Source organism: Sus scrofa, chromosome 8 (assembly GCF_054392235.1).
Source record: "Sus scrofa isolate SSC_HxYL_T2T_F1_AM1 chromosome 8, Sscrofa_HxYL_maternal_Yorkshire_Landrace_v2.0, whole genome shotgun sequence".
NCBI classification, from domain to species: Eukaryota; Metazoa; Chordata; class Mammalia; order Artiodactyla; family Suidae; genus Sus; species Sus scrofa.
The window spans coordinates 84,605,141-84,620,005 of NC_139390.1; the positions used below are offsets into that span (position 1 = coordinate 84,605,141).

Genomic DNA, 14,865 nt, shown 5'->3' on the forward strand with positions numbered 1-14,865 from the left:
TTAAAACTGTGGTTAAAAAAAACTATGGTCAGTAGACAGATTTTAACTATCATACAAAGGAATAATGTTTCTTTGCTTCTGTAGCATTTTATTAGCAAAAAAGGATAGTCTTATAATAATGGCACATCTTTCATAATAAGTGATAAAAGATTCATCACAGAACAGTATGTATATTTATAAAGAAAACTAAAAGAGAAAAGAGAGTTTTTAGTAAACATATTAAAATATAAATTTTAACGTTACTCATCAGTAGAGGTTTAATTGCCCAGAGTATGATATGTTTTATGATGCTATTACTCTTTTTTCAAATATGTTGGGGTGTTTTTCAAATATGTTTGATTACAAAGGATAAGTGATTAAAATCAAGCTAACCCAAGACTATTCTTAAGTAAATTTATGTGCTGGGTGTTTGCTAATTTGCAGAATTTAATAATTATGCTGCTTACTAGAATATTAGGCTTTCTGTTTATCAGAGCTATTCATACTATAAATTAGTGTGTTTGTTTTTCATATCAAAGGAAAATATTTGATTCTTTGTTTTATATAATATTTGACCCAGGAGGCTTATCTTTACTTATTCAATATACATTTCTTTTATTTAACGAAGAGTTTTAACTAGGCATATAGATTGTCCCTGCCTGACCTAGTCTGGAATGGGTGGGGAGGGAGAGAGAGGGCAATTGAGCAATACAGTATTTAGGGACTAAATATTGGCATTTGTTTTAATGATACTTTATTGCAAAGGACATTATTTATTTAAACCCTTAGGGACCTTGAATAAACAATTGGCTATTCCCTGAATAGATGCTAGACAGATGATCTATTTACACTTTCCTTTTTGTTCTTTTGAATGTCTGGAAAACTGTCAGTTTGAAGGAGCCAGTTTATCAGTGCAAGGATAAGGAAAAGATAAGTTAGTATCATTCCACATGTTGGAAGTGGCTTCCAACTTTGCATATGAGTGGTCACTTGTTGAAAATATTGAATGTAAAATTAGTTAAAAATAAATTTATCATAAATTTGTTTTTTTTTAAATCTGAGTTGAAAAATGCAGAATATATTTGGAAGTTACATTTTTCTTTCTTGTAGGAATGAAGGACAACCTGGTGTGAAATTACTGATATGTTTAGTTTATTTTTTCATGACTCTTTTTCTCCCCTTAAAACAATAGCTAGTTGCTTCACTTTGTTGGTAAAGTGTCTTCTTGTGATTTCTAACAAACAAACAACAACAAAAACCCTTTCTGCTATAGTCTTTTTTAGGTGAAAATGGGCATTACTTCTAGGGTAGTGTCAGGAAAGCATTTTTGTTGTAGTTTTATTATTGAGAGCCACGCATGCTCCTTGTCTTTTTCAAACTTTTGATACATATATTTTACTTCATTAAAATTAGAGTCAGTTTGCACAGTAAAAGATAATTTTGTTTCAAACTACTGTCTAAAGCCTTATATAAACATTTTCTTCAGATTTATTACTTCTTTCTTTTCAAGTAGGTAGGACCTTATGTGTTCCTTTCTGTCAACTTTAGAAAAGCTCAAGAAAAACTACCAATTAGTCCTTTTAGAGAAAATGTCTGATATACTCTAAATAAAGATGGTCTTTAAAAATTACCACCAAAAAAGAAAATAAAGCTAAGAAATATTTCATTAACCACTGGTAATAGAAATCAGTGGGCAGCCATGCTTCAGTGATCTTATTACAGTTAAGAATTTAGAAAATTGCAAGTGTCATTAACTGAGTGTAATAATGCTATTTGGTCTCAACCTCACTGAATGTTGTGCAGGAATAGAAGGATTGGATCTGGAAATGCCAGATCCTGAAGAGTGAAAAAATTTGTGATTTCGCCATGTCTTGCCCTCTGTTTTGAAATTGCATTGTGAAAAATGCAAAAATGGAAACCTTTTTATTGTGAAATGAAATTGATATGTGTACTTTTAAAAATTGTCAGTATGAAAAACATGTATAGTCAACTTCATTTTAAAATTAATCTTTATGGGTTAGGCAAGATTCCATTCAGTTAGAGTTTTTATGTTCCGTTAGCTCTTGCTTGGGCAGGATGGTGAGGATGGGGGGAAGTTCAGCAAGAGACAATAATCCCAGTTTTAAAAAAAGTCAAGTGTAACTATCAGTGGAAAGGGAAGGAAATGTGTTTGTGGAAAAGAGAGATTCATCTTGCTGTAGGAATGTGCCCACTCTAAGAAGCAGGTTTGGTAATTACCCAGAGGTTAACCATGGAAGAAGATTGCTGCAGTGCTCTCTCTCCCAAGGAGCCTGTAGGGGATCAAGTAGTCCAGATTTCCAGATCCTTCTGTTTGGCTGAGACCTGTAATCAGTCCTGCTGATTATTGATCAAATTCTGCCTAAAGACCAGGCATGGTCCAGGGAATATCAAAGTCGTCCCAGATCTTTGCTGTTTCTTACTGAGTTAAAGCTACAAAACCCCTGATTAGAGACTCGCTTTGTTGATCCATACCCAGAATTAACTTTGCCTTAGTTAAAAGAGCAAGTTGAATAAAAGTGCCCAGATGAAATTAAAATGAGCCTGAGGAAATTGTGGGAGTGGTGTGAGGCAGCGACAGGCTGTAGAGGGCAGTGGCTAGATTTACCAAATTGTTCGGTAAATACTAGATTGTATTATTTTATACTAATCTGATAAATGAAACTGTTGGAAATTCACTTCTTGTAACAGTTAAGTCTGGGATTGGTTTCTAGAGTTTTTGGAGAAATTTACCTTTAGTTTCTTTCTTAAGTTTTTATGGTAAATTTTTAAAAAGGTACTGTATATTAAGCGTCGTCTCATTTAAGTTACATGTTTTTAATGTTACATGAAAAATTGTTGAAGAATTCCGGTGTGTTTTCAGCCAGAGGTACAGGCTAACTGGAAATATAACTTTAAAATATTTTAAAAAGCAATCATAGAGGGGAAGAGTAGGGAGGGTAGCTATTATTATTCATTAGGTGTTTACTCTGGTGCATGCTCTAAGTACTTCAATCCTCAAATAATACTTTGAAGTAGGTATCACTGCTAATTTTATCATGGGAAGACAGAGAGCTTAAGTAACTTTGCCCAAGGTCACACAGCTGGTAAGTGGCAGAGCCCTTACTGATTTCCCAAAACATTTTATTTATTTATTTATTTATTTTTTTGTCTTTTTGCCTTTTCTAGGGCCGCTCCTGCTCCCATGGCATATGGAGATTCCCAGGCTAGGGGTCTAATCAGAGCTGCAGCCGCCAGCCTACGCACACACACACAGCCAGAGCAACGCGGGATCCGAGCCGCGTCTGCAACCTACACCACAGCTCACGGCAACGCTGGATCCTTAACCCACTGAGCAAGGCCAGGGATCGAACCCACAACCTCATGGTTCCTAGTTGGATTCGTTAACCACTTCGCCACAACGGGAACTCCCCTGAAAACATTTTAATCATATAAACCCTTAAGGGTAGTTGTTATAAAAAAACAAAACAACAAAACAAAACTGGCCTGATAGGATTCTGTTTAAAAATGGTTTGGTTGTGTGGATGGCTTATGAGGAAGTGTTTTCTGCTAGTGTAGAACACCTTTTCTGGCAAAAAAAAATGGTGATGGAAATTAAGTGAGAGTTTGATGGTTAAGGTGTAGCTTGAGATGTTAGTAAGGTTTTCTTGGATGTGGAAGAGAAAGGCTCTGGTCTTGGCTGACCTGGTGTTTCTTTTTGAAAGCAGGAAGAGAAATAGGTTTCAGGTTGAGATGAGTGGAAGAACTTTTTATATTTATTATGGGAATTTAATAGGTACTATATAAACAGAGGCTATGCTGAAAATGGCTAGCATGAATCACACATGTATAGTAGAATCACTTGGAAGCACTCTAGACTTTTTTCTGTAGTGCCTTTGCATAAATGTGGGAAAGTAACATTGGAGAATCTAGGCGCTTTATGTTTTTTAATTTAAATCTAACAGCTCTGTTGAAATGTCAGTGGTCTTCCTATTTTCTGTATCACACTGGTATAGATGGTTTAAATGAAGGATTATAGAATTTTCTATGGCAAAAAATCACTACAAACTTAGAAAGAATTTATAATGAATGACAAAAGCTAAATGTCATTAATTATCTATAATGAATAATTGCAGATGATAAAGAGTCCAATAACAATACTCAAAAGGTCAGAGCAGTCATTTATGTTTCCTGTTTTGTTTTATTTCCAGTAAATTGGGAAAATATATTCAATTTTACCAGTAATCAAAACATGTAGATTGTTTTTTCTTTCCTCAGGGCAATTTAGCAATATGTGTCAGCATTTTAAGTGTGCATCTATTGACTATAAGGAAGTTTCTTCAAGGATATAAGGGAATGCATATAGATTTATAAACATATACAAAACATTGTTTTTTTTATTTTAAATGATTTTTGTTTTTCCCATTATAGCTGGTTTACAATGTTCTGTCAATTTTCTACTGTACAGCGAAATGACCCAGTTATACATACATATATATATATACATTCTTTTTCTCACATTATCCTCCATCATGCTTCATAAGTGACTAGGTACGGTTTTCGGTGCTATACAGAAGGATCTCAAAGCTTATCCATTCCAAAGACAATAGTTTGCATCTATTAAGCCCAAATTCATTGTAAAAAAAATTGGAAGCAACTTAAATGACTATCCCTGAATTTGGTTTGGTCTGATATTTCCTCATGATTGGAAGCAGGTTATATTTCTTTGCTAGGAATATTATGGAACAGACAGAGAAGGAAAGAAGCTCACCAATCACATGATACCCAATTTTAATTTGTTCAAATGCTGATGTGACCACTTTCATCATTTGATTGAAGTATAACTGCCAAATTTATTTGTGAAGTTATTAATTCATACGTGTTTTGTGAAGAGGTACTTTTAAATTATTTAACTATCCTCTTCCCTAGAGTGTTAATTTATCCTATCTGTTTGGCCTCATGGTTTCCTATTTTATTGAATATATTATAATCAGTTACTGTCATTAATTTTGATGCTCAAATTGTCTCCATTTTGGTCCGTGGGAGTCCCTTCAAGTGGGCTTCTCTGCCATTGTAATGTACCCTGTCATTCCTTGGACATTTCCTCACTTTCTAAAAAACAAAACTAGATGTTTCAAGCTCCTTTTGTACTTTTCTTCCTCAGATATTGAACCAGCTTATTTATTTAGTGGAGAATAGTATTTAGAAGCTAAGATTTGGACATTAGGTTTTAGAGTATTGCTGCCCACAGGTCCTCGAGACCTAGGGACTACACGTATGTGTGGGTTTGGTACCAGACTACCACAGTAAAGTGAGTCACATGAATTTTTTGGTTTTCCAGTGGATATAAAAGTTGTTTACACTGTACTGTAGACTGTTAAGTGTACAAAGCATGATGTCTAAAAATATCTTGTACATATCCTAATTAAAAATACCTTATTACTAAAAAAATGCTAGTGATCATCTGAGCCTTCAGGGAGTCACAATGTTTTTGCTATAGTAACATCAAAGATCACTGGTCACAGATCACCATAACAAGTATAATAATGAAAATGTTTGAAATATTGTGAGAATCACCAAAATGTGATGCAGAGACATGAAGTGAGCAAAGGCTGTTGGAAAAGTTCTCCTGATAGCAGGGTTGCCACAGATCTTCAATTTGGAAAAAGCACAGTTTGTAAAAAGCCGCAATTATTATGTTTCACTTTATTGCACTTTGCAGATAGGGAATTTTATTTTAACAAATTGAAGGTTTGTGGCAAGCCTCTGTTGTCAGATGGTGGTTAGCATTGTTTAGTAATAAAGTATTCTTAAATGAAGGTATATACATTTTTTGACATAATACTGTTGCACAATTTATAGACTATACAATAATGTAGCATAAATTTTGTATACACTGGGAAACCAAAACATTGATGTGCCTTGCTTTTTTGTAATATTTGCTTTATTGCCATGGTCTGCAACCAAACCCCAAATATCTCTGAGGTGTGCCTGTACTCAGACAATAAGTTTAGATTATTCAACCGTTTTCCTCTAGTTTATGTGATGATGAGGTTATAGATTGGCAAAATAAAAATTTCAAAGAGCTACATAATTCCTCCTTCTTTAGTCATTTACCAAATTTCAGATCTGATTCTGTTGTTTTCTTGGCTTTATGCACTGTATTTTTTCACAATTAGTTCTTAACTTCTGGTTGACTACAGTTGTTAAGATGCTTTTGTAAAATGCATTGATTTGAGGATGTTACCATGTGGAGAAAAGGTGCATCATACCACGATGAAATAGGTTGTCATGGGCGTTAATTCTTACTTAAAGATTTCTTTCCTTCTTGTTTTTTTTTTTTTTCCTTTCTTTTTTTTTTTTTTTTTTTTTTTTGCCACACCCTTGGTGTGTGTAAGTTCCCAGGGCAGGGATGAAACCCTTGCCAAAGCAGTAACCTGAGCCACTGCAGTGACAGTGCTGGATACTTAATTGCACCACAAGGGAACTCCAGAGATTTCTTAAATTCTGGTTATTTATTTATTTATTTGTCTTTTGTCTTTTTAGGGCCGCACCTGCAGCATATGGAGGTTCCCAGGTTAGGGGTCTAATTGAAGCTGTTGCCGCTGGCCTACACCAGAGCCACAGCATTGCCAAATCCGAGCTGCATCTCTGACCTACACCACAGCTCACGGCAACGCTGGATCCTTAACCCACTGAGCGAGCCCTGGGAACGAACCTGCAACCTCATGGTTCCTAGTCAGATTTGTTTCCATTGTGCCTTGATGGGAAGTCCAAATTCTGGCTATTTGAAATAAGTCCATGATGGCTCTCTTTCTCTGCCTGACTTCGTCTAAAGTCTCTGTCAGTGTCCTCCAACCAAAGCTCCAGCAATAAACCTTTGGTCGAATACATTACTTAAGTGAGAGAGAATTCATGCAATGAGGAAACTTTGGGGACCTCAGGAATACAGCGTTAGAAACAACATAGGATTTTCGCTTGTATTAGGTGATTTTGAGGAGAGATTAAGGAAGTGGGCCTTTCTTCTGAATGGGATGCCCTCAGGAATCATGGATAATTCTATGATTAGATATCCTAATAAATCTTCTCTAGAAACATGGAAGACTTGATTGACCCTAACGCTGTAATTTGCAATGAAACAGAAGTCGTTCATGTTAGGATTTGGAATGTTTGACCATCTTTGTTATTTGGCCAGAGCTCATGTTTTGTCTCTTGGGACATGATTACAGAGTGGCAGTATTTTATGTTGATTCATCATGGTCCAGGCATAGTTTTATCTGATGCTGATGTTTAAATGAAATTGTTGATATTTGATAAGAGAACACCAGGTCCTGGCTATGGGTTCTGAGCCAGCTCATCACAACACCAGGACATGGTCGATGTTACAGGGCCAGCTCCCCGATGTCAGAGAGGCTGCTTTTCTATTTTCTCATCTGTTTCTACCATCTGTCTTTCTGCATCCTTAGATGAACATTTCTTCTTCTCTTTCTCTTTTATCTATCTTTCTGTCCACATCACTTTGTCTCTTTTAGGTGTTTCCAGCATACACTTGCCTATGGTTTTAAGAATAGATCAAAAGCATCAGAGGTCTGATGGTGCACCCTGATAGATTCCAGGATCCTTTGAGCCCCTCTTCCCTCCTTTATAAGCTTTGCTTATTCTTTGTTTCTTTTGCTTAAATGTGTTTGCTGCCTTTCTTGGTCTTTCCCTCTCTAGTTGTGATGGGGTTTCAGTCTGCCCTAATACTGATTTGGTGCCCTTTTAGGACACTGCTTTTAGAAACTGAAACTTTACTTCCTGGTTTGCAGCTGCAAAGATGTGCTCATCTCCTGTACCTGTGCTTTCCAGGTTTTTAGGATACCATTCCAGTTGGATTCTAGTGATTTCTTATGGTCCCCATTTCATACAGGGGCAGTTGATAAACTGTGTGTGTGAGTCTATTCTTTTCTTCCTTCTCCCTAATTTTGGCCTTAGAAAGAAAATGGCTCTTCTCTTTCTTCAGGTCCTAATTGTAGCTTAAATTGAATGCTTTTCTATGCCATATATCCTGATTCTGAATGGGAGCTTTATTTTCCCCTGACTTTTGTGAGCTTGTTAGACCTCTTCAAGCCCCAGTAAATTATTCTCCAAGTTAGTCTCCTAGACTTTTTCAAGATTTTTCACAATGTGTGTAGTTTCTGTACCTGTCCATTCTTTGTATCAGAGTTAATTTTCTGGTGATTATTTTTCTCTTACCAAGTAAAATTTATAAGCATATTTATTTGTTGAAAACATAAAGAAGATAGCTCTTGCATAGGACCAGATAGTTTGAACATTTTGTACTACAACAAGGTCAGTTGGCCATTCAACAGTGTAGATATATAAGAGTATTTAAGGGTGTCTGGGAGAGTTCATCAGACAGTAAAATCAGATCACATGGTGGAAATTAAAATTATTTTACATAGTAATTTGAACACAGATAGGGACATAAAATTGTAGGAAATCAAGACGGGTGTATATACCAGGTTGGGAGATTGACTTACTAAAATATGAGATGAGAATGATTAAGGGAACGATTCCTGCAGTTAACGAAAATCAAGGACCTTCTAATTGTGCTAGTTTGTCTAGGTGCTAGATAGATGAAAAAGATGACATCTCTGTTTTCAAAAAGATTAGTAGACCAGGGGAAAGGACATATAAAAAAGCAATTGAGACACAACGTGACAAATGTAGTAATAGGTTATATACTAACTACAGTGAAGACACAAATGAGGGAGTATATGTTCTGCTTGAATCATTTCAGGATTTCTCAGGTGGCCATTGCATAGTGTTTGCTGGACTAGACTCACAGGCATTCATAGTAGAGCAGAAGTTATTTGGTGACTGAATAAGGACAGTTTTCATGGTAAAGAGGTGTGCCTTTATTAAGCTAAATTTGGAATTAACGTTTTGCTTCCATTAAAAATAGTTTCTGGCAGTTCCCATGGTGGCGCAGTGGAAGCAAATCCAGCTAGTATCCATGAGGATGAGGGTTTAATCCCTCACCTCACTCAGTGGCTTAAGGATCTGGTGTTGCTGTGAGCTGTGGTATAAGTTGCAGACATGGCTTGGATCCTGCATGGCTGTGGTGTAGGCTGGCAGCTGCAGCTCTGATTCAACCTCTAGCCTAGGAACTTCCATATGCTACGGGTGCAGCCCTAAAAAGCAAAAAAAAAAAAAAAAAGTTTCTACTTGTAAATTCTATATTGCCACTTGGTGTTGAATGGGAGGAATCATGGCCCCAGTTCAGTGAGTCAGAATTTACTTTTCTGGAGTTCCTTTCATGGCTCAGTGGTAATGAACCCGACTAGGATACATGAGGATTCGGGTTTGATTCCTGGTCTTGCTCAGTGGGTTAAAGGATCCGGCGTTGCTGTGAGCTACAGTGTAGGTCGCAGACATGGCTCGGGTCTGGCATTGCTGTGGCTGTGGTATAAGCCAGCAGCAATTTGCTCCAATTTGACCCCAAGCCTGGGAACTTCCAGAGCAAAAAAAAGAAAAAAAAGGAATTTACTTTTTTATTGCATCTTCAACTGATGGATGGAAGGATTGCTTGGTGTGATAATTGGGATTTATATGTTAAATGATTTATATGTTAAATGATTCAAGAAAAACCTTATTAATTGGTAGATTTTAATGTTATCCGAATTATAATAGGCATGTATAAGTGCACCATTGTATTTTTTGTGATTTTTGTATTAAGATATCTTTTTGTTTGAATTCTTATAACTAAAAATAGAAAATTCCTTAAATGGTTATTTTCCTTTTATAGGTGGTAGATCATCTAGTGCAAAATTACCTGCGGTTCCAGCAGTTGGTTCAGTTCCACAAGACCAAGTTTCCAATATGAGGTATTCAAGCTGCTAACTTGAATATTTGAGATTTACTCCTTTTGATGACTCTTAAAACTGTCTAGCTGCAACTTTTAAAAAAGTTTACTTTGTTTCTTTTTAAAAAAACTTCCATGACATTTAGAGTCTTTGGGATATTTTAGAAGTTCCTTCTTAAAGATTATGAGATGTAAAAGCTTCAAGAGAAGTAGCTGTGATTAATAAATGCTGCATGCATAGCAAATATTTAATTTAATAGTTAATTAGCTGTTTATGGTTTATGTTTCATATGATTGCAGATTGAATATTTGGAATTTGTTGTTCATCTTTCCTAGAAGTGCTAAAATATGAAGTTTAGCCAATCAACCAAAGCCGTATTTATTCTGAATTATAGATAGATTTTTTTTTTCTGTCATTTATGTTGTTTAATTGGGAATATGGAATTCAAATTCTAATTCAGAATGCTATGAATATATTCGACCACTAGGGCCATTGTGGCCAGAGTTCCGATCAAGATTTTCCTTACCACAGTTGGAAAATGCATAACATTTTACAAATGAAGGCACCAGGGTGCTACAATGGTAGGCTTGCATTTGTGATATTATCGGGATAAGAGGCTCCATGATATAAAGTATTATGGATAGTACCTCAGTAGAAATGGTTATTGACTGCAGAAATTTCCAGCAGCTTACCAGTTGATAGTTTCAGTAGCATCTCTTGTTAGTAGCATGAATGAATAGGAGGTACTCCTTGTATAAATAGTAAGTAAGTAGTGGCTGTTTGTATATGTCTGGTTTATGAGTTAGAAACTGTATATCCTGAAATGCAGTGAACTTGCATTTTTAAACTCATTAAATATATATGTATATAGTTAGATATGGATCCAACCAACTACAGATTGAAAATATTTTTTAAAATTCCAGAAAGCTCTCAAAAGCAAAACTTGAATTTGCCTCACATTGTCAACTATTTCTGTAGCATTTATATAACATTTACATTTTGTTAGATGTTATAAGTAATCTAGATCTGATGTAAAATATACAGGAGGATGTGCATAGATTATATGTAAAATCTACATCATTTTATATAAGGGAGTTGAACATCCCCAGATTTTGGTACCTGTGGGATGTCTTGGAACCATTCTCCTGTGGAAACTAAGGGACAGCTGTGTGTGTATATACATATGTGCTTATGTGTGTATACATATATGTATGAATATATGTACATATAGTCACAAAGACAGTGTTGTGTAAATTGAGATTATAAGCGTGCCAGTGAAGTATGCTATTTGCAAATGAAAGTTGTTCAGGTTGCATTAGAAATTTTTAGAGATTAATGTCAATGAAAGAGAATATAAACTAATTCTTTCAGCTTATAAACATTTATTGAGTTTGTAATATATGCTGCAGCTGAGAACTTAGAAATGAAGGCATAGTTCCTCATCTGCAAGTGCTCATGATTTAGTGGTCAATAGAAAATTTGATAAAGGATTGATATCGTTTGTTTAGGTTGTAATGGGGCTAAAATCAAGTGCTTTCTACTGGCCAGTTAAGACTTCAAATAAGACCTGATGCTTGGGGTGGTTGTTAACCTCGTAGGTTGGCTATGAGGGCTAGGGCTGGCCATACAGAGCAGAATAAAAAAGGATGTTCCAGGCAGAAGGAATGGTGTGTGTAGCAATAATGAGTCTTTAGGTAATTTTTAAATTTTCACATAATTTTACATTTCTATGGAAATTTGTTTGAAAAACTAGAAAGTTGGTAAATACTAATGAAGAGTACAGGTAACTTAATATCTTTCCATTAGTATTACAGAGAGGCTCGAACATGCTTTGGAAAAGGCAGCTCCTCTTCTGAGAGAGATATTTGTAGATTTTGCACCTTTTCTTTCTCGGACACTTTTGGGTAGTCATGGACAAGAACTGCTTATAGAAGGAACAAGTAAGTGGTTTTTCTTTCTTAGTATGTATATTTAAATTTGAGGGTTAAGAACTTAAATGAATAATAAGAGATGCATGAGGTTTTATTGTTTGTTTTCAACCTTTAACAAGGCTTCTCTTACAGTTTGTATATATCTTTTAAAGAATAAACACATCTGATATTCTTTCTTATCTGTTCAAGGTTTTTTATTAGTGATTTGGAATAGATTTGTGTGTAGATTTATTACTGTGTGTTTTGGGGAATTAAAAAATAATGTATCGAACCAAAGAACCAAGATATTTTTATTACATTAAAATTAACTATGAGAATTGGGAAATGGAGAGACAAGTGTTACAGTAATTAATATTTACCTGAGTGTTTTTATAAATTTAAGGTCTATATAAACAACACTGTATTGCCAGATGTTAGGAAAATGAGGAATGTCTTATTAGTCTTTATTAGTGGAATTATATTTTACAAGTAAGTAGAAATAACAGTAGTATTTTACTCTGTCTTGGCTATTAGTACATAGATAACTGGATCTTTTCTACATATTCTTCTTGGAGATTGGGTTAGAGTTGCTGAGTGATTGGGAACCATGCTATTGATGGAATAGATGGAGGGGTTCCCAGATGGAGGGGTTTTTTCCATGGAGCACTTGTCAAATAGTAAATGTCTTCTAATATTAAAGAGGTTAATTAACTTAAGCATGTGAAAGTAGACTTAACTAAATTTCCTCATACAACAGAAATCAGTTCAAGAGACATCAACTTTTCAAATAATTAGTTCTATCTAACAGCATGACCAGCTGACTTCAAAATACCAATACTCTTTCTCGTAGCTAGAATTTTTAATGAAGAAGCTAGAGGACTTTCATCAGTGATAATGTCAAATTGATGTTTTCATTCAAATGTGTTTGGACTGGAAGTTGGCTAAACCTGGCTTGTCTGTATCCATGTTTAATGGTTTAAAGATAAGACACATATTGGCCTAAAGCTGAAAAATCATGGGAAAGCACAGTTATCTGTACATTAGTGTCTTTAAATATTAACTTATAGTTTTAGTGATCATGATTTTTTGTTGAGTATTAGTCACTAGGTGATCTCCTAAGGGATTTCTTAAAACTTGTGAAAAAAGCCCCTCTTTTTATAGAAGTAAGGATATAATGGTAATACAATGTATAGGTAGGTTAATAGTTTAATGCAATGTATAGGTAGGTAAATAATTTAATGCAATGTATAGGTAGGTTAATAGTTTAAGGTATCTGAGTGTTAACTATGGAATATCAGCATTTTATTTGATCCTTAAAATATCTGTCTATAAGTAGGGATTTCCCATTGTGGCTCAGTGGGTTAAGGACCCAGCGTAGTCTTCCTGAGGATGCGGTTATCATCCCTGGTCTCACTCAGTGGGTTAAGAATCTGGCGTTAATGCAAGCTTTAGCAGATGCGGCTGCAGATGGGGCTTAGATCTGGTGCTGCTGTGGCTGTGGCGTAGGCTGGAAGCTGCAGCCCTGATTCGATCCCTGGCCTGGGAATTTTCATATGTGGCAGATGCTGCCATAAAACAAACAAACAAAAAAAAAAGAAAGAAAGAAAAAAGAAAACATCTATCTATAAGTAGCAATTGTCAGGTAAAACAATAATTTCATTATCATCTCTGCTGTAGATGTATATGGAGTTGGTAATGATTGTTATCATTTTCATATAGTCAGAATGTATCATTGAATTTACTTGGAAAAAAGTTCAGATTTTAAAATATTGAGGAGTTCCCATCATGGTGCAGTGGTTAGCGAATTCAACTAGGAACCATGAGGTTGTGGGTTCGACCCCTGGCCTCACCCAGTGGGTTAAGGATCCAGAGTTGGCATGGGCTGTGGTGTAGGTCGCAGACATGGCGTTGATCCCGTGTTGTGGTGGCTCTGGTGTAGGCCTGCCGCTACAGCTCCGATTAGGCCCCTAGCCTGGGAACCTCCATATGCTGTGGGTGTGGCCCTAGAAAAGGGAAAAAAAAAAAAAGACCAAAAAAATATTTTAAATATTGAACTAAGTTTGGGGTAGAAATTTATCTTACCTGCTAAGGGATATAATTATTTAGCCAAGGACTATTTGACCTAATGAAGTAATAAAATTTGAAAGGAAATGAATTGATAAATCAAAGGACTTCACCCTAATTTACAGTTCACATATCAAACATATATTCTTTTAAAGTGGTGTGACAGTTTAACTATATTTCATTTTGTAACAGTGAAATAAATGTATTCATTATAGTCTCTCAGTGTAGCAAAACATTTTTGTTGTTTAGTTCTTTGAATTTGATAAAAGATCCAGCAAAATAGGATCATTTTAGATACACAGAAGTATTAGATTTGCCAATTCTAGGAGTTCCCGTCATGGCACAGTGGAAATGAATCCCACTAGGAACCATGAGTTTGCAGGTTAGATCCCTGGCCTCGTTCAGTGGGTTAAGGAGCCAGTGTTGCCATGAGCAGTGGTGTAGGTCCCAGACGCTGCTCGGATCTTGTGTTGCTGTGGCTGTGGTGTAGGCTGGCAGCTACAGATCCTCTGATTAGACCCCTAGCCTGGGAACCTGCATATGCTGCAGGTACGGCCCTAAAAAGACACACACACACAAACAATCAGACACACAATCAGACACAGAAAAAATGCCAATTCTAGATCTTTGAACAAAATTTATTTTAGAGTCAAATTCTTTCTGGGAAATTCTGTTAAAACGATAAAAAGATGATGCTCTACTGCTCATCTATAAACTTGAACAGTCATTGGAATGTGTTCATAAAAATAGCAAACAAGATACTGACTTCAGCCAAAGGGGGACAGACATTAGAAGTAAGAAAGGCTACAACACTATTATCTGTAAAAAGGTCACCACACCAAAAACCTATAAAAATGAAAAGACAGAGAACTATAACTCAGATGAGGGAGAAAGGAAAAACCCCAGAAAAACAGCTAAGTGATGAGGAGATTCTCAGCCTCCAGGAAAAAGACTTTAGACTGTTGATGTGGAAGATGATGCAAGACATTGGAAATAAACTGGAGGCAAAGATGGATAACTTACAGGGAACACTGACCAAAGTGATACAAGATATAAAACTTAAACAA

General features: G+C 35.7%; 1 protein-coding gene across 7 annotated transcripts in view; it reads left to right on the forward strand.

The window, feature by feature from the left end:
- The window catches only part of LRBA (LPS responsive beige-like anchor protein), a 712,651-nt gene that overhangs the window by 183,960 nt on the left and 513,826 nt on the right, over nucleotides 1-14,865 (forward strand). For all 7 annotated transcript variants that reach the window (XR_014812812.1, XR_014812814.1, XR_014812813.1 and 4 more), the window contains exons 32-33: nucleotides 9,767-9,845; nucleotides 11,631-11,764. Coding sequence is in view for 4 of the 7 variants with exons in the window: in XM_021100637.2 (XP_020956296.1) it covers nucleotides 9,767-9,845; nucleotides 11,631-11,764 (213 nt within the window). In the remaining 3 variants the exon portion in view is untranslated. The remainder of the gene's footprint in view (nucleotides 1-9,766; nucleotides 9,846-11,630; nucleotides 11,765-14,865) is intronic.